Source organism: Pieris brassicae, chromosome 3, assembly GCF_905147105.1.
Source record: "Pieris brassicae chromosome 3, ilPieBrab1.1, whole genome shotgun sequence".
NCBI classification, from domain to species: domain Eukaryota; kingdom Metazoa; phylum Arthropoda; class Insecta; order Lepidoptera; family Pieridae; genus Pieris; species Pieris brassicae.
Genome location: NC_059667.1, coordinates 6,173,802 through 6,198,299, shown reverse-complemented (window position 1 = coordinate 6,198,299; position 24,498 = coordinate 6,173,802). Strand labels below are relative to the sequence as shown.

Sequence of the window (24,498 nt, the reverse complement as noted above, 5' to 3'; positions counted from 1 at the left end):
AAGATCTCGGACGAATAAAAAGGACGGCTTGCTTAGGACTTATTCAAAAGTACAGTTCTTTGTTGTCACTCTTGTTCAAATACTAATATATTATTTACGTGATAATAGTATTTAAATGAAATAGTCACTGATAGTCACAGGTTATACGTAAGAGCACAATCGCTAAAGAAATAAACAAATCTAGAAAAGAGAAATGTCCTATATTGTCGCATTTGAGGAATACTAAAATGTCTTGCTAGATCATAAACTGGATGAATAATAAGCGGAAGTCAGCACAGTTTATCGCAAAACATGATACATAGAGGGCGTTATGAAAATAGCAAGAATTTCGGTAAAGTCGACCGGATGCTGATAACCTGGCTATCTTGGAATGACAGCGATGGCACAATGCCAAAATCGGTATAGAGGTGCCGGATTTTCTAGTTTGTCTTTTTAAAGAACCGTTCTGTCAAGACAACTCATCAATAAAGGCTTAATGTTTATAGGACTTTGTTCGTACGTGTTTCTGGACTTGAGTTATCGGAGGAGTGTTGATTAGAACAATAAGAGTTTTATATGTACATTGTACATAATGGTTAGGACCCTAAAATATTTATAGATTTTCTTTATAAAAAGAAGTTATAGATCTACCTTAGCAAGTAGATATATTTATTACTCATACTAATGTATACTTATAAGACTATAGATACAAGGTATAATTTTAAAAAGGGCAATAAAATAATAAAACATTTTGAGGTTGAGGCGTGTTCAGAAAAGTACGTCCGAAAAATCCAATTTGTTTAAATATAACAGAAGGTAAACGGGCAGAAGGCTCATCTGGTGAGATTTTAAATGATACCGCCGCCCATGGACACTCACATTGCCAGAAGTGCGTTGCCAGCCTTTTAAGAATTGATATGCCCTTTTCTTAAAGAACCCTAAGTGGAATTGGTATGGTAATACTGTGGGCAGCTGGTTGAACCAACAATGCCTTAAGAACAACTGAGCGTTAGTTGTGGAACGACGGACGTCAAAGTGATACGGATGGTAAATGGTTGGTTGGATGGTGGATTTAAAAATGATAACAATTATGTCGGCATAGCTAAATACTTTAAAAAGTTAATGTAGTATAAAATGTATTACGTTTATTAGAGTTACGGATTTATATTTAGAGAAAAACAAACAATTACAATGTTTTGTTTACTTTTGCCTCAGCCATAAACGGGCAAACGAATCGTCGCGAGATTATGAATCTCAATGAGGTAGGATTTCGAAGCATGCATTATTTATTTCGATAACAAACACGCCCTACGGGAATTGTTGTCTTTCCCTATGTGTATTGTCGATATTTTTGTTTTGTATTGTTAGATTTGCTTTTGATTATTCAGTGGCTTGGCAAATGTTATTTTGTATTTAGAGATTCCTTATATGTTTATTTATTTTATTACCGAATTATTTCATGGTTTTCTAGAAACAATTTCTTTATGGAATTTCATTTTTATTAGTATTACCGTTTTTCCTTCAGTGTTATATTCGGAAGAAACATTACTTAGATTATATAATTAATCGATTTTGGATTTTTTACTGAGTTAATAACGAAGCACAAATCATTTATAAAATTAAAATAATGTATTACAGATAAGTGTGAATATTTTTAGTTAATTAATCCATGGATAAATAAAAGTAAAGAAACACAAACTACATTAAAGTAAGTAAGTAAGTAAGTGAGCCCGAATGAAGATCTAGACAATACTTCGCCTACCAAATTAAGTTATTAACATATATTTAATCTGCAACAAGGTACTGGCTGTTAAATGCATAATAATTCCTTTGGTTAACCGTACCACAGTAATTAGGTCAATCTACTGTGTTTCTTAGCTTGATGAGCACTCTCACAATTATACATTAAGTTACTACGGGAATTGAGAGATTCAATAGTTTTCGGTGTAAAAATTAGACCTCTTTACAGAAACTATTTTGTTACTGATTTATTTGTGGATTAGTACTCAAAACCGATGTGACTTCTAAACTAAAATAGCTTTTGTTTGAGTATACAATTTGTGAATGTCATAGTGATTAGTTTATATGTACTCCTGTCACGTGACTAAGATTTAAGATAAATTTTAAAATGCAATATTTGCATCTTTATATAAAGTTTGCTAACCATATTTTTTATAAGAAATTCTAACATTATAAAATGTAACGTAACGAATTCGTTATCACCCATTTTTCCATTAAAATAAATCTAGCCTCCTTATACACATATATTTTTTTGTATTATAAATCAATACAGACATAAAATATGAATTGAAAACGAATTCCCTCGACGCATTTAATGATCGCTGATCTGCTAAATTTGGCTTCGGATTAAGAGGATTGTCTGTTAAGTCTGATTAATTGATGTCGATATTAAAAAGACCATTGTTATCGTGGTTATTATTATAAATGTGATGGTAGATTTGTTCTTAAATTTTCATACGACAAATTAAATTAAATTCAAAATTCTGTTGTAATTTCAATAAAACTGCGTCGTAAGTATAGTACTAATTTGAAGTCTGAAAATACAAGCCATTGGAAAACCAAAACCCTTCAACGGTAGCCCTAAGTGACGAAGGCGTTGTTTTAACGGGTAGGGGAGGGGGGATAAGCTGCGCGTAACCTCACAGTACATCTGTCGTATTAGTGTATGAGAGTTGTGCAATGGCAGGTGCCAATGCACACTACTACCACACTACTACTACCCACTTTATGTACTGCGTAAATGGTCAGTGACAAATGAGATCAGCCACCGGCCTGGACAGCATTATTATTGAAGTTTATTTATCAAATGTCACCTATACTGTTAGACTATATACCAATGGCGCTATAACCTTTTTTAGGTCTGAACCTCAGATTTCTGTATCTATGCCATGATCATTTCTAATATGCAAGTAGGTTAACCGTTTGTGCCTGATACCGTCGTCATTTTGGTCTAAGGCATGCTGGTTTCTTTATAATATTTCACATTGGTGCACAGCCAAGTATCGAACCTACGACTCTAAGGATGACAGCCGCACGGTGTAGCCACTCGGCCAACTTTTTGTTTACTTGTAGAATAAATAGATATACAGTTTAGAATAATGTATTATCCTTCCCTATCAATATTCAAAGTAATTTGATACAACCGTATAAATTATGTTTCACAAATATTCTAAATTACGATGACATTTGAAATCAGACTCATGAATAAACATTTATCTTTGATGTTCGATTAAGGACCGTATACTAGATCACCGTATCTTTTCTCAAGATTTATCAATCCTTTTCAATATTGTTAATTTGATCGAAACATCTTTTGTTATACGCACGTACATAAGAATGTATGTTATACATTTAAACAAAACTTTTTTAACGCGTGGTTACGGCGTGAAACGCTTTACAACTGTCGTGGTTGCAGTCTCTTGCTGAGAAAAGGAGTTTATTTAATATTGAGAAATGATTTCGAATACGGGTCTGAAAGATATTACAAGGTGGTAAAGCGCCATCTGTGAACAATTATTTTTATGAGGGAAGAGAGTTAATTAAAATGTATAATTTTCTTGCATAACTCCAATTCAGTTTTTATCACTGCGACGTTTTATGAGTTTTATTTCATAAATTGATTAAAAAAAAATACACGGGGAGATGTAACTTATTTTCAAATTATTGGAAATAATGTATTATTATAATTGTGATAAATAAGGATTAAATTTTAATTTGTCTCCTTTAATAAGTATTTCTTTTTAAATACATTTGGGTCGAAGCTGCGTAAAATTACTAAACCTAATTTTTAAAAAATAGCCGGTTTTAATTTTTGCGAGTGCCTCCCATTAGCGATGACCATAGATCCATGGATGCGAGGGCCACACTTTGGAAGACTGATTGGTTTTCTGAAGACAAAACTCGTATGAGAAGCCTGACGTCTGCTAATGCATACAAGGACCAGGAACCTATCTCCTGGGAATTAATTCCCTTTTAATGCTGACGAAGCCAACACTGTAAGGCTAGTAATGTTCCAATAGGACATGGGGCATATTTTTTATAATAGGCGTAAATGTTTCTTTGAAGGTGAACTTCACTTCTATGCCACACGACGTACGAGCAAGTGGTCGTTGCGCTTAGAAAGAAAAGTTTATTTGTGCTTTCAATTACACGACCACAGACTACAAAACGCTCGCTTAGCGTGACCAATACCGCTGTATTTATTTATACTTTGTTACATTAAAATAAAACTAATAACAAAAAAATCTCTATTGTTTAAAATATTAAGAACTTAATTCTTTATTCTGCGTAATAATTATAGTATCTAGAAAATTATATACCGTGAGAAGTTTTGAAGAGAATTGTATAAAATAATTTAAAGTAACAACATTGTTGAATACTCAACTATAACCTACTTAAACCAATTTATAAAATGCAGTTTTTATAACCTCATACTAATGCATTTGCCGATAAAACGTAATAACGTGAGAAACACAGAAATAGCGCGCAGTATGTTAGGTACCACGTCGTATTTCTTATAATTCTCATTTATTAAGCCATTAGATTAAATTAAGTGTAAATTATACCCATTGCATAAGGTGCAGGGCTATTTGAAACTTATGGGGTAATATTTGAGTTTTTAAGGGATATAACTTAGAGACGCTTTAGTTTCTTATTAGTAGTGTCATGTTCTGTGAAACAAAATCACAGAGAACATATTCGTCCTGCTAATAAATAAAAAATACATTTGTTAGCGCAGTACTTCGTTACTGACTTGTACTTTTTTACAGTTTCTTTTTAATGTTCCTTTTTGAATTAGTCTTTTAAATATATGAAGTTTTGATTAGTTTTTTTAATTCACCGGATTATTACCCGACCTAGAAGAGGCCGTTTGACATATTATAAAGAAAAGTCCACAGATATGCGTTAACATCCATATTACTGGTTTTCGATACTTGATAAAATGTCGCTAACTACAATTTCAAATAAAATTAGTGAATTGGTTTAGTAATGCCAGTTATTTATCTGCCTTAAAAAGGTTTATTATAAGAAAAACTCACCTATAAAGAACCAGACATAGGACTTTCCATAGAGCTTATGTTTATAGACCTCGCAAAGCACCCGTCGCGCGGCCACCACATAAAAAAGGCCGACAATGACTCTTGCGTCTTGTCTCCTTAAATTCCGCACTGCGTCGCTCGGATCCGAAAGGAACGATTGCCGCGTAACAATTTCAATTCCAGTCTTCTTACAATGTGCTTCTAAGTCTTCTACGGTCTGTAAAAAACAATTACTTAGATTTGCTTTAATAAAGTCACTGTTATCGTGATGACTTATTCTATTTCAGGAGGTACGGTTTTATTAAATATATCTCATTATTAACAGTGAGTTTGACATAAGATAAAGCCAATAATAATTTAAATAAAAGCCTTTTTGTTTTAAAATACGTTAGTGGGTCAATCAATCACCCGTTAAATTTTCCCTATGCTCCATTAATAAAAGTATAATAATATTTCCACGTGGTACTACTCAAATCCAGTCAGATTTTAAGAATAAACCCTTTGGGGCTTTCTAATTTTAACCTAAATTAAAGACTTGAGATTAACATAGCTTATAACGATAACATTTTTAAAAACTTCTTCTATCAGTTAACATAAAATAAAAAGTATTTTAAGGTAGTTTAGGTTATTAATACTACGATGTAACTAATGATTAAAAAACGGTATTTTCGGACGTAATACGAACAAAGAGGGCACAAAAACCAAAACCTCTTATGGGAAAGAGGCGCTCTAATTACACTGCAGTGAAAAGGCCCCAGCGCTTTCATAGACCATGGAACTATACCTAGCACTCGTTAACCTTATAAAAAGTTTCAGAATATCTAGTGGTAGATAGATTTTATCCTACACGGAAAACTTGCTCAGAAGTGTATATTTATTGATTTATATCAAACTACGCGTTAAAAAATTTATTTAGATACTCAGTAGTTTACAATATATTTTTATTAATTATTAAAAACAGGTCATGATAAAATAAAGAAAGAAAAATATGTAGTATAGTAGACATTTAAATAAATATAAGGTTTATTAAGAATTATGGGATTAAAGAAATATATTGAATAGATTTTAGAAATAAAGACAGGTTGATTTGAATATTTTTAATTTATTCGTTGAAATATTTTAACCAGTATTTAAGCGTTATCTTCAGGTTTACACGTTTATTTTTTTCAGCTGTCAATACTATCGTTTACAAAAAAAATGTTATGTCTAATAAACAGTCAGTGATCTGACACATGTCTGTTATGTCAGGAGCAATATGTCTGGGCCATGTTATGGTAAATTGATAAATTAGGAGCAAGCCTTTTAATTACGTATTTGGGAATTTATTTAAATGTGTGTTATCTGTTGGAAAATAAAAGGACAAGTAGTTATATCAATTTAAATACGTCAATGTAAATTTCCTATAATTCATTGGCGTTGACTTAAGCACAGACCACTTTCTAAATTGTTTAACTACACGAAAGTTCCAAAATTCCATAAACTGATTTCTTAACTTCAATTACAAATATTTTTACTAATTATAAGATGAATCAGTCTTAATTTTATCGAAAGTTATTTTAATTTTTAATTAAAGAGATGATTAAGATGTTTCTTTTAAAATATACATTAGTTTACGAATAAAAGGTCTGAATACGAGCAATATTTGCCTCTTCAAAACGTAATTATATAAAGATTTAGAAAACAGTAACTGTTATAAGGCTCTCATTATCATATGATTTTATCAACGAAATTTATAATCCCAATGAATATTGAATTTCGACCCGCGTGGAAATTGGATTCAGAAAGTACCACTAAAATTTTGCCCTTTGAATTTTATTGTAAGGATAACCTAAATCAGAACCGCAACGACGAGTGCGATTTACGAATACGACCTCCCAAGGAGAATATATTACAAGGGTACTAAGTTGCTTTCATTTTGCGTCGCGAATTTCGTTGAAAATATTTGTAAATGTACGTACGTAAACATTTTCGCATTAATATTGACTAAACATCATCTTTTATGATATTGAATTAGATATTTTTATTTTATATCAACGTAATTAAAAATTGAATAAAAACAGATATTAAGTCAATAAAATAATCCGTTGACTGGCCTTTATAGAATGGGCAAAGATAGTCAAAAAAGAATATCTAGGAATACCAACTGGCCACAGTTTCACTACCCCAAATTTCTGTGGTGTTAGATCGGGCGGAGTTTTTATGTTTCGGAGGTGATGATTCAATTTGGGTGTGTAAGTAATCGAATGTAATGTAATATATAAACACATATTTGATTAACGTGTATTTATGACGTACTCGACAACTTGATAGTTATAATACTTCAAATAACTAAATGATATAGGATAAAAATGTTTGCCTCACAACTGAACCAACAAATTTCTAATCCCTATTTTAGCCAACTAAAATCTTATATTTGCTTGATACGTTTTCTTCAAGCTCGATCGTGTTAAAAAATAATACTATTAACTTTCACTTTATTGATATGATATAATACAATGTAAAAACTTTAATTAGGATTTCTAATAATAGCATTATCACTTGCTAAGGCTTGTTACTTTTAAAAAACATTGTAGGAAGGCCTGTTGCGTCACGTTAATGAAAAAAAGAATTTGTTACTGTTTACATATTATGTAACATTTCTACTTCGATGTTACATGTTCCAAAGTACTACAATAAAAATAGACACCGTCTCAGTATTAGAGCCTTCTCGTATATAGAACAAGTTCGATTCGAATTTATGACCCGACGACACGATTTCTAATCCTAAAATAGTTTTACGAGATTGACTTGGCCCAAGTAACATGAATATCGATATAAAAGATAACCCAAAATACTTCGACATGGCATTTAGAATGTCTAAGCTTAGCACGAGTGACACTATTATATAAGTTATAGACCAACTTTTGATAGAACTTAGTGACTTATGTAATGTTTGTGAGCGCTTTAGCCAATATACGGTTACATTTTTGCGATGTTTCATCAAACTTTAAATTAATACTGTTTGTAACCGTTCAGAGGCTTAGGAAGTATAGTAAAATTTCATTTAATGGTTCAAAATGTAATAATATATATAGTAAAAATACTTTATAAATACATATGTATTACAATTGTTAGGTGATAAACATTTTTTACTAAAGTGTTCCCCTTGCCTAACAATTGTGTATCCAGCTCACGATTCATTTGTATTTGAAGTAAAAGAAGAAATTAATTAATTTAACTAGCATAAAACACAAAAAAAACTTACTATATTGAAATAGTATACCAGACTACACTAATGTAATGTGTGAAATAATATTTAGATTTAAATGTATTATACCTCACAAGCTTCATTTATAAATTTAAACTTGTAAATTTACGAATTTACAAGCTATTAAAATGTTCATGAAATTTTACAAATGTTCGAAAACAAAATGTGCTAAAGTCACGCGAAAATAAAACAATATCACCAAATTAATTCCTAAGGAGTTCCATATCTTAACATACTTGTAAGGTTCTTGAGAGTGGTGATATCAAGCCTTATCTATATTGCGACCTATTTTTCCAACGATATTGAATTTTACTGGAATCGGTAACGACGCAGAACAGTAATGTTTTAGAAATAGTATTTGAATCAAGTTGTGTGATATCCTGAATGATGGATTTGTATAAGTGTTCTAATAAATTTAAGATTTAATAGTGTTGTTTACCAATTTTTTTTTGAATTTTTTGAGTATCTTAGAATTCTGTGAATTTTTCAAGCAAACGAAACCCGTTGTCAACCGAGTCTGAAGACACGCATAAATATTAGACAACTCATATATATGTCAATCGTTTTTCAATTTTGACATCTTTCTACATTTTATATTCTTGTATTTTATGTTAAATCCTTAATAGTGAACTTTTGTTTTGTTTTCTTTGTATTACTTTCCTGAAGATATAAATAAAGTTCAGCTTATCTGTAACACGACACTCATTGACTGTTAAGCGGTACGAAGTTCGCCGCGTCGGCTAGTATAAGTATAAATAAACTGCTAAAAAAACGGGCACCTAAGTTTTAGGTCTAAGGCAGATATCAGTTACTTAAATGAAATTTAATTGTCTCACATCACACAAAGTCTGTATATTGGGAAAATTAATAGGCGTGAAGTGAATTCAGGATGTTTTATATTATTTTTTATGAGGGTCGGCAACTAAGTCAACAATATTTTTTGGACATGGACATATTTTTTATAGAAATTCAGATACTTTTACATTTAAACACGTTTCTATTTTAATCTTCTTTTAGGTATATGTGTGGCCTTTTTTGCAAAGGCCTCCTGCAAATCCAGCCATTCCTCTCTGCACTGTGCCGTTCTATGCCATGTACCACCTTCTGCTTCTTTAATTTGGTCTTCACCTTCTCTTGTCTCCCTCTTTTTCGTTTGCTGAACCTTGGGCACCAGTTTACTACTTTTTTAGCTCTACTTTTTCTCTTGCCATGTGCTGCCCTTTTCCACTTTAGTTTATTTTTATTGTAACATCCTTAGTTGTTTCTTTGAAAGCTATATTCTCTAGTTTGTCTATTCCTTTCTTCCATATTATACATCGTTTCATCGATTTCATAGTAAAGGAGGCTTTTGGATATCAATATTAGAAGTCACCGCCTAGCTCAGGGCCCTAAATTACTCAATGAGCATCGACATCAGTTTGCTCGAATTTGTGCTTCATGTAGACTGGAAGACTGGAATGTAGTAGATGTATTTTTTTTCTGATGAAGCAAGAATATCTTTGTGCTGAGAGCACCGACGCCGGCGAGTGTTGCGAACGCCACGGGTGTGTTTCGAAGAAATCACTCCTTTTGGTTTTGTTTTGGGCAGCAAGTAATTCGACGTACGGAATTGTTTTCGTAATAAATGGAACTTTAAATTTACAGCGGTACCTAACGGCCGTCTTAATTCCACATGCACAACCCACATTGACTGCTCTTGAGAAATATCCATTATCATGCTCGCCCGTACCGTTCTGGCGACGTGGAAACGTACATGCAAGAATTGGATCGCTGTCCTGAACTCAATCCAACTAAGCATGTCTGGGATGTTCTAAAAAGGTTAGTAAGATGAGTACAACCTGCTCCTCAAAATATAAGGAGCTAAAAGATTCATTGCAGAAGAGTGGGAATGTTTTCCCCAGACAATTAAACTTTATTTAATTAACTGAAATCGACTTTAGAACGTACATTTCTTTAGGTGCCCGTTTTTTGCAAATTATTTTATATACCTATATAACAGTTATTTTCTAGTTTATAAGCATATAAATGTTATGTGTAAAAGTCTTAAAAAGTGTAAATACTTACAGATATAAAAACTTCCTCGGCCTGTTGTAGTATAGCGATGCGAGACCATCCGAACTTCTGCATTAGTTTGATTCTCGTTGGATTGTGAACCGTTGCCGACGGATGGGTTCGGAAAAGCGTCGGAAAACGTGCCCGGTCTGATAGAGCTGGTGACGACGCACCGTAGCATAACTGTAAAAAAAAATTTCCTTAAAATTTTATTTATTTATTTTACACTTTGTTACATTCCAATATAAAAAAAAATTAACATAATTAAATCGCTTTCGAGCGATCTCTTCTAGGCAACCACTGTGAGTAAAGAAAAAAAAAAATATTAAATTACATAAGATAGGCAAAAAGTGCAAAAATTCATATTACATATAGTTATAAAGAAGAAACTAAACAGGAACAAAAAAATAAACTAAACTGATACTGGATGACAGCAAAAACAAAAAGTAAAAAGTAAAAAAAAAAACTCAGTTTAAACAATAATATATGTACGTTGTCTGAAAAAAGTGTTGGCCTAGTGGCTTCAGCGTGCTCCTCATACATGAGGTAGTAGGTTTCATCCCCCTATGGACTATGTGCGTATCTAACACTCGCTCGTACAGCGAAGGAAAACATAATGAGTAAACCGGCATGCCTACGACCGAATAATCGACATGTCAGAAAGACGGTCCGTCCCCTACTACTTATCTATGAAATAAAATGATCAAATGGCCCAAGCCCCATATAGGGTTGTAGCGCCACTGAATAATTTTTATTATTATCTTAAATATCTATTGAATAATTATAAAACGTCTGGCTTATACGCCACATACATATACATGACAATGTCATGGTTATATAACAGGACATTAGGGTATTTTGTCCTAGTTTTATTTTCATATACAATAAAACACGTTAGTACCCATTCGAATTGAAATCGTAAATTTGCAAAGCTCATGTGAATTTACGTTTTATGCGTAATTAACGTCATTGTTAGAATTAAAAGCCATTATGTGGTTTAAATGGCATTACCAGTACGTGCATCATTACTTTATAATGTAACGCATCTATTTACATTACCGTGTAATATATGTGCACTGTATATTGATTGACAGATATAGATAGGCCTTGCCATGGTAATGCCAACATTTGAACAATATTTCTATTAAAACTATTCATAGGAATAATATTTTTTCATTTTATTTTTTTTATGTAATAGGAGGCTCACCTGATGTTGTGAGAGTGATATCGCCGCCCATGTATACTCACATTGTCAGAAGGCTCGCAAGTGCGTAGCCGGCCTTTCTAGAATTGGTAAGCTTTTTTCGAGAACAAGGTGGTTATAGATATTGGGCGATAGTTGGATGGATCAGAGCGATAGCCTTTTTTAGGGATCGAATGTATCGAAGCGATCTTCCAGCACTTCGGAACAATGCCGAGCGAGTACAGGTATCGGAAAAGGCGCGTTAGGACCGGAGCACGCACCACAATTGGGGGATGCCATCAGGCCCGCTCGACTTATGGCTATCAAATGAAGGTTAAGCTTTACGGATAGTACGTTGCCGGAATATAACTATATAATCGTAGTATCACACCGCAATAATGTCAGTGGTTCCTTCCCTTGATCATCCAAAGTGGAGTTTGACGCAAAGAGACAGCCTATAAGATCGGCCTTCTCTTTTGCAGTATGGCCAGTGTATCATCCTCCCTATGCAGTGGTGGAGTGGAGGGCTGACAGAAATTCCCTTGGACAGATTTGGCAAGAGACCAGAAGGCTCGAATTCCCGAAGGAAGGTGGGCCCATTTCTCACCAAACCTGGCAATATGCTCTGACTTTGCCTCAGTGATTTCCCGTTATAAGGACCTAGAGCTGAATTGTATGATTTTTGTTCGCCAATAGTCGCATCACAGGATGTCGCCGCTTCTGCCCAGGCTTTAAAGCATTCACGCTTACGGCGCAAAGCCGCTTTGCAAGAACGCCTAAACCAAGGCTAGGACTTGCCACCGACCGGCACTGCAGAGAATGGAATAAAAAGTTCCATGCCCTGCAGGACCACCTCAGTGACAGAGTCAGCGACAGCATCTGGAGTACTCGACGAAAAGCTAATGGGCCCCCAAGGGTAGGACGCAAAAAAAGACAGCATACCATTCCAATTTGCTGACTTATAGTGCCAGACATGGCGACAGCCCGCGAAACTAGGCCGGAAAGGGCGTGTGAACGGCACAATGCTCCGGACCACATACTGATCTGATGAACCCAATGGCGGGTCAACAGAGACTTGGTAGTTCTCTGGATGTGAAGTTAGCAGAAAGTCCAACAAAGAGGGTTTATGCTATCCACATCTGGTATTCGCGTAATCACAGGGACCATTTGCGTCAAGTCGTAAGCTAAAGCAAAGTCGTAAAAAGATCTTCCCGCGTGATCGGTGGTTTCAGAGCCCAGCCATTCAGCATGGTGGGCGTTAAAATCGCCACGTATCTCGATTTCAGCGGTTGGAACCCTTTCGAGTAGGGAATCTGTAGCCATTTGAATGTGCTCAATAAGTCAGTCAGTTTCGGTATTATACAGGCATGCTTAGAATCGCGGATGGTCATCGCAGTCTATGCGCAGCCAGAGGTTATTCCTTACTTCAAGCGTCCCGAGGTATCGAGATCAGATATCCTCCCTGACGTACACGAAAACTCCGGCCCGCGGCACAAAAGAATGTTCCAATTAGTACCCCGGGAAATCTGAGTCTCGGTAATAAAGAGCAAGGCCGACTATCACTTCACGCCGGTTTTCTGAAAGACAGTGGTCCTGCCCCGGTCGTGCCTGCCCATTTGGCTGAAGTCCGAAGCCATGGCACTTCCACTAGGAAGGGGATGACTGATTGCGCTGAGAGGTTATTTCACTAGTGGGCGATGGGGTCGTCACATCCCGACGCCACGAAATTATTAAATATTGATAAATAGTTAATTTAAACCGCACACATGCCACAGGGATCAACGCTACTTTTTAAGTTTGCGTATGTACCCTTAATGCTGGCAGCATTTCATCGCTGCATTGCGATACTTATTCGTTGAGCGAGGAAAGCATACGCTCTGTGGCTACCGGTACTATCTACCAGGCACCAACTTAAATCTTTAATTAGCGCCTGTGCATTTGAACCCCACAACCCAAGAGTCTCTACATTATAGTGACCAAATTTTTATAATATTATAAAATTTAATGCTTTAAAGAAATACAATTGACTTGAAGGAACAGCTAAAAAGTAAGTATTCTACATGTGCTGCACTAAAGGCGCCGGTTTTCAGTCCTCTTTAATTTTTAAAACTTACATTGTTTTTACAAAACATCGTATCCCTTATGTTATATAGCCAATGAGTTATGAATATTTAGTTAACGTCGTGCAAGAACAAAACCACACTGAGGGATTTAAAGGAAATATTAAAATATGCAATTCACATCGTGCAACGTACAGATAAAAGGTGAACTTAAGTGATTTCGGTTTTATAAATAAGGAGAATCACTACAAGACGTAAGAGCGAAAAATATATTTCTGAATAAGCCATTGGGTAGACCTAATCTTAGTTTTGCTTTATTGCACCAAGAAAGAATTTCGAAAAGAGGCTTCGTCTGAGCCTCGAAAACTTTAAATAAATATAATTCTAAGTAAATATAATTCTCGTAAACAATTGTTTTGTAAATTAAATGTAAACATTCCTTTAATTAATGAGACATAGAAAATGAGATATTTCGATTTCGAAGCGAATTCATGAATTGTTATGTAAACATTGTAAGCAATAATCAAAATTAACTAAATTTAGTTAATTTGAGAAATCTATACGATACACATAGGAATATATTACGTTGAAGCATTTATGCTAATAAATTTTCTCATAGTGCGTTAGTTGCTGGGTGCGAGGTCCGATGTCATGTGTTCAAAATCCAACTACATTATGTAGTGCTCATTCAGCTAATAGTGGAGGTAACAAGTACGTCTGAGAAGTAAAAAATCCGCTTTGAATGATTATATTATTGTAGATAATAATAAAATTTCATAATTTAGAATAATGATAGATTTATGAAATGTAATCAATTTTTTATTAGTTAATTATAAAATTAATTGATTTTTCAACATTTAGTCAGCAGTTTAGTGCGTTATTTAGGTTCACTGATATTTCTATTCTATAATTGATAAATTCAGTACCAAATTAGCATTTAGATTTTTAGTACTAGTAAATAATAATACGTATACAAATACAAACTTAAATACCAAAAATGGAATACACTTTAAACAAGAATACAAAACACAGTTAATAGTTATTGTAAATAATTTAAAGATCATTAGAGAAAGTGCTAGTTTACTGAAATTTTATTTTCTTTAAAATGACAAGCTTAACACACGTGTGTCTAATTATAAAGTATCGAAGTTTTTAACTACGAGGCGTTGTTAATATAAACTATAGTTAAATACTTAGTTTAGGAAAATAAATAGGGAGATCAACAAACCGACTAGAAGCTATCAATAAAATGGATGGCATATGGATTTTAAGTAAAATACGAGAATTTCAAAAGGTATTCGTATAGAGAAGATATTTAAAAACTGAGAGCGAATTAAAAGATCTAATTATATTTTAAACATACCACCATTAGATTCCACATTTTGGCCGCTTCAGCAACAGTAGTACATACGGTAGAACATCCAGCCAGTAGTAACAACTTTTGTGGAGGGTTGTACAGCAAATTGTACATTACACTCGCTCCAAGCCCTGGCTCGCACTGAAAATGTTTGTCTAGTCAGTTCTTTTTATATAAGCTTGAGTTATTAAAATAATTATGAACTAATTTTTACATTTCTCCAAAACGCCTACTTTGGGTATTAATTTAATATATATAATATGTTTAAAATACTTAGCATTTAATAATTAGCATAAAGGTCATCAAAATTCATAAAATTAATCATAAAGTCACTCACGCCTATTCCAAAACGCGCGATGAAACCGTTATAGTCACTATGTCACGTGTAACAAATACTGATTGATATCGCTATAGAGACCAATATGTTACTGTATCTACCCTTTTCACAGATCAGTAGAAATGGAGCAGAGAAAATCCCATATTCACAAATTCTAGTTAACAATTTTTCCACAGAAATATTTGAACTAACAAAGTTGCAAAAGCTAAAACGAATGTCAATCATTTCTAAATTGATATCAGCGGAAATCACTTAGTCGATTTGGAAATTCTATCGTATAAAATTTTCCACGAGCCGTTCATAAATTTTCAATAATTGATTCGAACGTCAGGCTCACTCGTTATTGAGTAAATCTTCGATTGTAGATTTTTATGGAGGTAAAACCTTTTTGCTAATTACCAGGTTTATGGAGGCACTATTCACACCTAATGGATCGGGTTTATCACTCGACTGAGCAATGCGATGAGCGTTCCGTTGATTGAAACTGTAATTGGGATTTTCGCCGTGGAAACTTATGACCTGACAGCTCGCAGTCTCGCCATAATCATTTACTTTTCTCTTTACATGTCAATGTCAACGTCAAATAAAATATGCTGTTTTCAAATGTGAGAGTTAATTCCAATAAATGTATGTTGACATGAGAAAATATTTTTGTACAGGGAGTTCGTGATTACATGCATTGTATTTGCAAACTTTAAAAAATCTCCTTTATTTTTTAGTTATGAAAGTATATTTTATTAATCCAAAAAATAGGTGAAAATTATGTACCTTACTATCGTTGCTGTGAAGAAGTAATTTAAATCCTGATAACAAATCAGACCTCGCGTTGACATCTGCGAGTGCTAACTCAGCGGCAGGCATGCAGGCTTGGCCACCCTGCCAGCCTCCCTCCCCTTCCATAGGAAAGATCCCACCTATATGCAAGTCGTCATCCCGTTTCGCATCACACGTGGAGAAACAGTACAGAAAAAGCAATACCCAACGTTTGTCACGCACAGTACACTTGGCAACAACGAATAATTGCACTAAAGTTTTCACTACAAAATATACACTAGTTCGAAAGTTTTCTTTTAATTTGACTAGGGGGTGTTTTGGAAAATTATAGTTCAGTGTTCGCGCCAATGTGATGTCGCGTATGATACATAATGAGTGTAGTAGCCTTATAAGCGTGTGTTTGGGCGGCGTTGAAGGGCGGCGCGCGCTGTGGACTGGCTCGCGACCCCCGGCGCCCAGGGTCATCGCTCGCGGCGGGGACATGCTGTCATTGTTCGCCTTTCTCATTTTCCATCATCTGTCCTGCAACAAAAGATGCCACCTGTTACCTCATTTAACACCTTGCACTCATTTGCTGCAGAATACATTACGCTTTTTCCCTAATAGCCACAATTTTCAACGTTTTATTTATTATATTGTTAAGGTTTACAATATCATTCTATAAAAATTCACGCTATCGTTATGTACCACATCGAAGTACTATCAAACCAGTTTATGTTCGAGAAGACGTACCGTGAAAGGCCGGCGACGATAAATATACTGATCTATTATACCTTCATTCTTTAAACCAGGAACCTATTAGACTAAATTTAATGAGCCTTATATAACAATAAACATCCCCGCCACTAAGTTGCCTCATAATTAAAATACATAATTAACTTCAGCGTCAGTTTGCGTAGAAGGCAATATTTTTCAATATGAACGATATTAAATTCTTTTTATAGTCCACAAAGTCAGTGCAATCTTTTGTTATTGAACAGTCAATAGCAGTCATATTAAAGTATCCGCAATCTACGATTAGTCGCGTCATGTTAGCTTTGAACTTAAGAACTAATCTCAAGATAGCTCAGATCCATCCAGTATCTATTAATTAATATCTTTTATTGAAATATTGGATAGTAGTAAGAGAACTGAGATGGGTATTATCGGAACCGCTTTTAATTTCCAATATAAAGCCAGTCCTTTCGTATTGAGCTCAATCCTTCGCGTTGGGGTTGTAATCCATAAATATTATATATAATTTCGGTTTGACACTAATGTTATTGTATTATTATATTATTGATTATTAAAACAATAATCAAGCCTCATTTACAAAATATACATACATAAAATAGTATACAGAAATAACCATAAATAAATAAATTATATTTTTTTTCCAAGGAGTATAGACCTCCTCTTATTAGCTTCATCTGTATACTACTAAATAATAGATCTTAATGATATTAAGTAAATATCATAAATCTATTATTTTTAATAGAATATAAAAATGGAGTCCAAACCAAAGCACCCCAAATACATTTAATATCTTGGTGAACTAAATTTAATATTTCAAATATATATGAAATTGACGTGTTGTCGTACTGGCCACTCTGACCTCAAATATGTCCTCTTTGGTTAGGAGTTCCAAATTCAATTTTGTAAAATTTTGTTATTGACTCGTGCATTTGTTTTACGGAAACCATAATTAATTTCATTTTGTTTTCTTTGTGTCACTCTATTTATAAAATGGAAAACATTAAATATAGCGTTATTTACGAATACGAGTGGCACCGTGGTGGCGGTGACGCAAAAGAAAACACGGTGCGTTTTTGTTCTGGAAATTTCGACCTGCAGAACAAGCCCCGTGCACGGCTATAGACCATAGTTAATAACAAAAAAATCATGGCTGCTGTGGAAGCGGATCTGTCGCAAACTACATCTGCGTTACCTGCAGGCTGTGGTGTTACTGATAAAACTGTATTCATCCACTTGAAGCAAATTGGGAAGATTTAAGGGGCTTGAAACGTGGGTAACTCACGAATTACATTAGTTACATTACTTAACCGGTATAATAATGAAGGGATTTTAAATCGAATCATTACTTGTGCTGAAAAGTGGATCCTGGACGATAATCGGAAGCGCTCATCACAATGGCTGAAGCCAGCCAACTTTGGTGGACTAGTGCCGGGGTCGTTCACTTTAACTTCCTTAAATCTGGCCAGACGATTACGGCAGATGACTACTGTCAGCAAGTACAAATCATGATGGAAAAGCTAGCTGCCAAACAACCAAGGCTGGTCAATCCCTCTAAGCCACTGCTGCTAGACCACACACTGCAAAACTGACTGCTACCAAATTAGAGGACCTTCAATCGCTGTCTGAGATATCCACCTTACTCTCCAGACCTTGCTCCAACAGATTACTCTTTTTTGACATTTGGATATGTTTTTCAAATGTAAGAAATTCAACTCTGATCGGGCAGCCGAAACCTCCTTTAAAGATTTTATTCATTCCCGGTCGAATGGTTTTTTAGAAAGGAATCAATAAACCTATACGATGGCAAAAGTGCGTAGAGAGCAATGGCCCGTATTTTGATTAGTTAGATATATTCTATTCAAAAAAAACTACGTTATTTACTCCCGTACAAAATGCCAATTTCATAATTAAGTGTATGCAAAAGAAAAAGAAATGACATTGCCACTTCACACGAAGACTGTATTTTAAAGCGATGCAATTATAATAAACAGACTGCATTGTTTCAACAATGTTATCAATCATAATCGTGTGATGTATCACTTTATATTAGTTCCTAAACGTCGCGATTAAGTTTATCCCCAGCTGATTGATGACTTCCTTTCTTAGGAAGTTGTAGAGCACGTCATTGCCGCAAAAGGGATCAAATAACGCGCCATTAAGAACTTTTCCATCTCGCAATTTCTACTAACATTAACTTGATTTAGCCTAAGTGAAATTGTTACTATCAAGTTATTAAAATATAATAACTTTACTTCGTCTTCGTTATTTAATTTTGGAAGTAACATCTCGGCTTTAGTCAAATGTATGCATAAAAATATAACCAAATTTAAATATAACATAAGAAAACTTCAAGTCAACAGACTAACACTAACCTCTAACCGATTTCAGAATACCCGAAGGAAAACGAATACAATCTTTATTTTAATGGAAATATCTCAATTTCATTAAAATATTCATGTATCATTAATAATCAAAATGTAAAATTTGATCATCCTTTAAACTTAATCGCCAAGCGGCTTTCGTTAGACTATAAAAACATCTGTCACAAAAACATCGTACTTAATTTTGCAACCATAACATTGATAAATGATGCCGTGAAGCTGTTCCAAATCAATACTTTCATTGAATAGAAGCACTCTGTCGATAAATATTCATTTTATTAAGATTGAGACTTCAATTTCACAAAAATTTATGAATAAAAAAGCTTCGAGCTTTTTTATGCAAACGATGAGATTTTTTCTATTACTTAAAACTTAATTTTTTTCTCACGAATCAGTTGACTACGACGCTTAGTAAAAAACATCTCCGAGCAAAGGGCTCCGGCCCATTTGCCTCCTTTTGGATGCACAGAGGGAGCCTTTCACCGCGAGCGCGAGTGGGTTCCCCCATAGGGTTGTTTCTGTTTGTTCTACACCTTCCGCTTTCTTGGGGATGGGCTCCGGGGAATCTCTTTCACTGCACGAAACGTGAGTATTTAATATTTTTCTGAGAGACAATGGGACTACCCTATGCCTGCCGATTTGGCTGAAGCTCAATGGCAACAGCATGGCACTCCCACTAGGAAGATTTATTAAAATTATATGTTTATAAGTGAAGCCGAATATATAAACAAAGCATGTTCATGACACGAATTACATACGGTACCCTAAAGAAGATCGCTGACGTCGCGGCACGTGTATGATCAATGTGCCGGCTTCGAGGAATCATTCTGCTGTTTATAAATTATAATTCAATAAAACATGTTAGCAGTTATAATATTCGTATCTAGCATCGATAACGGATGTAGTTTTTGTAACCTAATTATAAGTTAATTAATAAAGTAATTATATAATTATTGGTTTTTTTTGGGAGTCCAGGCTGTCGAATTCGTAATTGGCGCAGTCGGTAGGATAGTTTCGGGGGTCCGGGAAGATATCCGGGGTCTAGATTCGACACCGCGCGCGGTCATACTAGCTGTCGCTCTCAAGCGTTCACCGAAGCATGAAAGATCTTTAAGAAGCAGCCGGGGCGTACTCAAACTTCAGTGCAACACAAAGAAAACCAGGGAAGTCGACGAGTTATGTGAGTACATTGAATTATTTTTCCATCAGTGTTGCTTTCTCCTCGTCACAATTTTCCATCCTATGAAAAATAGTCCTGTGTCCTCCAGGCATAAAATTCGTAGGGATAGTTTAGTAGACTTGAATCGTCAATTAAGTGAAGGCTCGAATCGCCCTTCAGTAGGTTTAAATAATTTTCCTGAGAGATTGAATTGCCCTCAAAGTTTAAATAGTAGTTTGAAGTTAAATTCAAGTAATTTAGAATATAAAATGGATCCTGATACAGTATATAAGGCCCTTCGCCCAGTTCCTGAATTTGATGAGAACCCACATATTCTTCCTAGATTTATTAGGATTTGTGATCAGATTGTAATTCAATGCGTGAAAGACGAGTTAGGATACCAATTATCGAATTTATGTGTTATTAATGGCATCTTAAATAAAATTACTGGTCCAGCAGCTCGTACAATAAATTCAAACGGAATTCCTGAAAATTGCTTAGGAATTAGGATTACTTAATAATTACTTTAATTAATAATTTTTCTGACCAAAGGGATGAGACCGCTCTTTACAATGACTTAGCATTAGCGACACAATCTAATGAGACTCCACAGGAATTTTATGACAAATGCCAAAATCTTTTTAGCACTATAATGTCTTATGTATCGTTACACGAGACATTAGAGACAACTATAGAAGCTAAAAGAGTTTTATATCGTAAGTTAACTAGCATTTGTAAAAGGTTTAAAAGATCCTCTCGGGTCCCGTATAAGGTGTATGAGACCTGAAACAATTGAGAAGGCTTTAGAATTTGTCCAAGATGAACTTAATGTCATGTATTTGCAACAGCGAAATAATTTAGCAACAGATCTAAGAAAACCATCATCATCATTGACACCACACAACTCACACCAACAACCTACACAGCCTAAATTTCCTCCTATGAGTAATAACTTTAATCCTCCTAAATTTTTGGTTTAGTTGGCAAAAACCTAATTTTAATCCTCAATTTAATAATCATCACCGCATGCCTATGCATCTAACGCGTACTCAGCAAATTTTCCAAGCACCGTTGCCTAACCATAACAGTGGTTTTAGGATACCTTACAGATATCCTTCACAAAATAATTCTGGCCCTAAGCCTACGAGTGGGGTGAGTGACAAAACCATTACCACCTAAAATTCCTGGTCATGATTGGCAGAAATTTGGCAATCCTCCTCCATCAAATTACTTTAAGTCTAGAGAAATTAATTTTAATGAATTTTATGATAATGATGACTATGAATACGATAATGATTATGTTGACTATAATTATTGTAACACTGATTATGACTATAATGGACAATACGTTAATTATTGTGACTATGACTATAATGAGTACTATGAACATCGAGACTTAGAATCAATAGAGGATATTCGCTATGATATGCCTAGTACTAGTAAATCCAGTAGGGATATTCGACCGAAACATTCCAATGGTAGAAAAGGTCAGGATTTTCAACAGAGCCAACAAAAATCCGCGCCAGAATAGAATTAAATATACAGTTAAAAAAGGAATTACCTTATATTAAAATTAACAATCCACCATTAAAACTTCTTATTGATACAGGAGCAAGTCAATCATTTTTAAGCCCCGAAGCAGTGGATAAATATTTCCATAATATTGCCCATACGTCTTGCCCGCTTTGATTCTTCACTATACCATACAACGTTGCCTCTCTATGCACTTGTATCTGGTATAGTTATAATTTTCCTTGCCTATATTCTCCGACGATGCCTACGAAAGAACCTTTCTACACCAGAAGGAGAACCAAGAAGCAACCCTATATATGCTGTTCTTGATTGTCCTGATTGTTGAAACACTGGAGTACCAGCAACTTTTTCCCTCAAAGTGCTCAAATAGTTGCTGTTCTGAGGATGGAGGAATTACATACGGTACCCTAAAGAAGATCGCTGATGTCACGGCACGTGTATGATCAATGTGCCGGCTTCGAGGAATCATTCTTCTGTTTTAGCATTTACCGCATTTAATTATAATTCAATAAAACATGTTAGCATTATATTCGTATCTAGCATCGATAACGGTTGTAGTTTTTGTAACCTAATTATAAGTTAATTAATAAAGTAGTTATATAATGATTGGTTTTTTTTTGGGAGTCCAGGCTGTCGAATTCGTAATTCACGTTTAAATTTTTTTTAATATGACAAATGAGCCTACGAGACTCTTCAAGAGTCACCACCGTCCGAAGCCCGTGGACACCCATTTTAGTGGGTGTGCCCTTTTTATGCATTTTTAACAATTGGACGTCATATCTCCCTAGGGAAGATGGGATTCGATTCCACATTTATCTAGTGGGCTATGAATTGTTAGATTTTATTAGCCTTAAATGCTGAAAATTCATAACATCTTCTGAAAAATCTATCAGCGGTGATAACGATTATTTTATCTACACTTTATTCTTACAACTTATACTATGTTGATAAAAGAATACTAATCAGTTTCCATTCAAGTACATCGCCTTCATTTACGGTTAATGAGATTAAGCCATTATGACAATTACGACGGTATAATGGAGCTTAGCTTTTTCCGGTGCGAATAACACCATATATTTTTATTATGAAGCATCACTTTTCCTTATTAATATAAGCGTTCTCATCCTATTTCACAATAGGGAAGTACTCTGTTCGGTTTTCAATTAATAATTATTAAAAAATATATTCTTATGTTTTTTTTACTTTTATACGTAAATGTCATATTTTACATAAATATATAACGTTATGAGAAGCCCTGAGAGTATATAAATTATGGTGTATTTAGTTAGTAACTAAATTAAAATATAACAAAATACGATCGTAATCCAGTCAATTAGGAAAAAAAGACAAATGTGTCGAGTCGTGTCAGATATATATATATATATATATATAATTTTGTTTATTTTTAATTTTCTATAGGTTTACATAGGTTCTAGTATCTATAGTGCATTACCAATATTTATATATATTAATTACGAAATTAAAGTGTTATACTAGACTTTTTGATTTCTTTTATCAAGCTTCTATGAAGTAAATTATAATTAAAGATGATGATACAACAATACTACAATTCTATTAAACAGCTTATATCAATTTAAATGTGTGTAATGTTTATTAAGAGAAGACTGTGACGATCTCTCTGTAACGATATTGAAAACAAAATATTTTGAACGAACAAGTGACTAAAATACTATGTCAACATATTTTTCGTTGAGTCTGCATTTGAGAGCATGGAAGCTGTTTACTCGAATCTCTTTGATATTTTATTACACAGCTTGCTCATTCTCAGTGTTTGTAAAAGCAACGGCTTAATAAATATTTAGAGGAGATACTAAATAATATATACAATACTGGAGCATGACGATATATTGTTTATTTATTTGTTTGTTTAGATATTTTGTTTGAAAAAAAAAATATTGTGAACTTATAGTAACGAAAGATTCCTGATCATGTCTATTTCGATGTAAAGATATTTCTGACCTGCTATACAGCAAAAGTTTCAAGCAAGAAGTGATCCAGCTAGACTAACATCGTAGATCATATACAGAAACCTAGAAACGTGCGTTAGGTAGACTTATTTCTGCAACAGTTTCATTAAAGATCTATAGGGTCGCTTTTGTGACCCTTTGTGAGTTTTTTTTGCTGGAAATCGAAACCAATAATATTCCGTATAGTATATTCCATAACCATAAACTACAAAGCCATGGGATGCAAACATCTTCGACAATGGGACATGATACCAAAGGTCATTGTGATATCTAATATTTATGTAGCCCTTGAGAGAAGTTCATAATAGACGTGACTAGATACGTACAATATAAAAACTAATAAAATGTTAGTAAGCGTTTATTTTTTTTAAGCCAAGTAAAATACTTGCATTTGCTCTTATTTTTGAAATGCGCAGATAATTATGTAATTAAGAGTTTAAAATTATGAATGTTTCGCTATTTTAATTAACTATAACCACTGCATTACATTTCAAAACTAATTTACCGTCTAAAACTAAAATCACACACTCATTGCATGAAGTAACTGTTTTGACGTATGAATTTCAAATGTTGTTTCACAACATCCATATTAGTGAACACGAGCCACCCTTTAGAAGTTAAATTGTGTTCAATTAACTACGTGAACTTTCTCA

The 24,498-nt window shown here is 34.2% G+C and overlaps 1 protein-coding gene across 2 annotated transcripts in view; it reads right to left on the bottom strand.

Moving 5' to 3' along the window:
• The window catches only part of LOC123707401 (gamma-aminobutyric acid type B receptor subunit 1), a 106,422-nt gene that overhangs the window by 32,696 nt on the left and 49,228 nt on the right, over positions 1 to 24,498 (bottom strand). For both annotated transcript variants that reach the window (XM_045657412.1, XM_045657411.1), the window contains exons 2-5: positions 16,044 to 16,571; positions 14,945 to 15,079; positions 10,351 to 10,521; positions 5,040 to 5,256 (exon numbers count right to left, since the gene is read on the bottom strand). In XM_045657412.1, coding sequence (XP_045513368.1) covers positions 5,040 to 5,256; positions 10,351 to 10,521; positions 14,945 to 15,079; positions 16,044 to 16,556 — 1,036 coding nt within the window. In that variant the 5' untranslated portion in view covers positions 16,557 to 16,571. The remainder of the gene's footprint in view (positions 1 to 5,039; positions 5,257 to 10,350; positions 10,522 to 14,944; positions 15,080 to 16,043; positions 16,572 to 24,498) is intronic.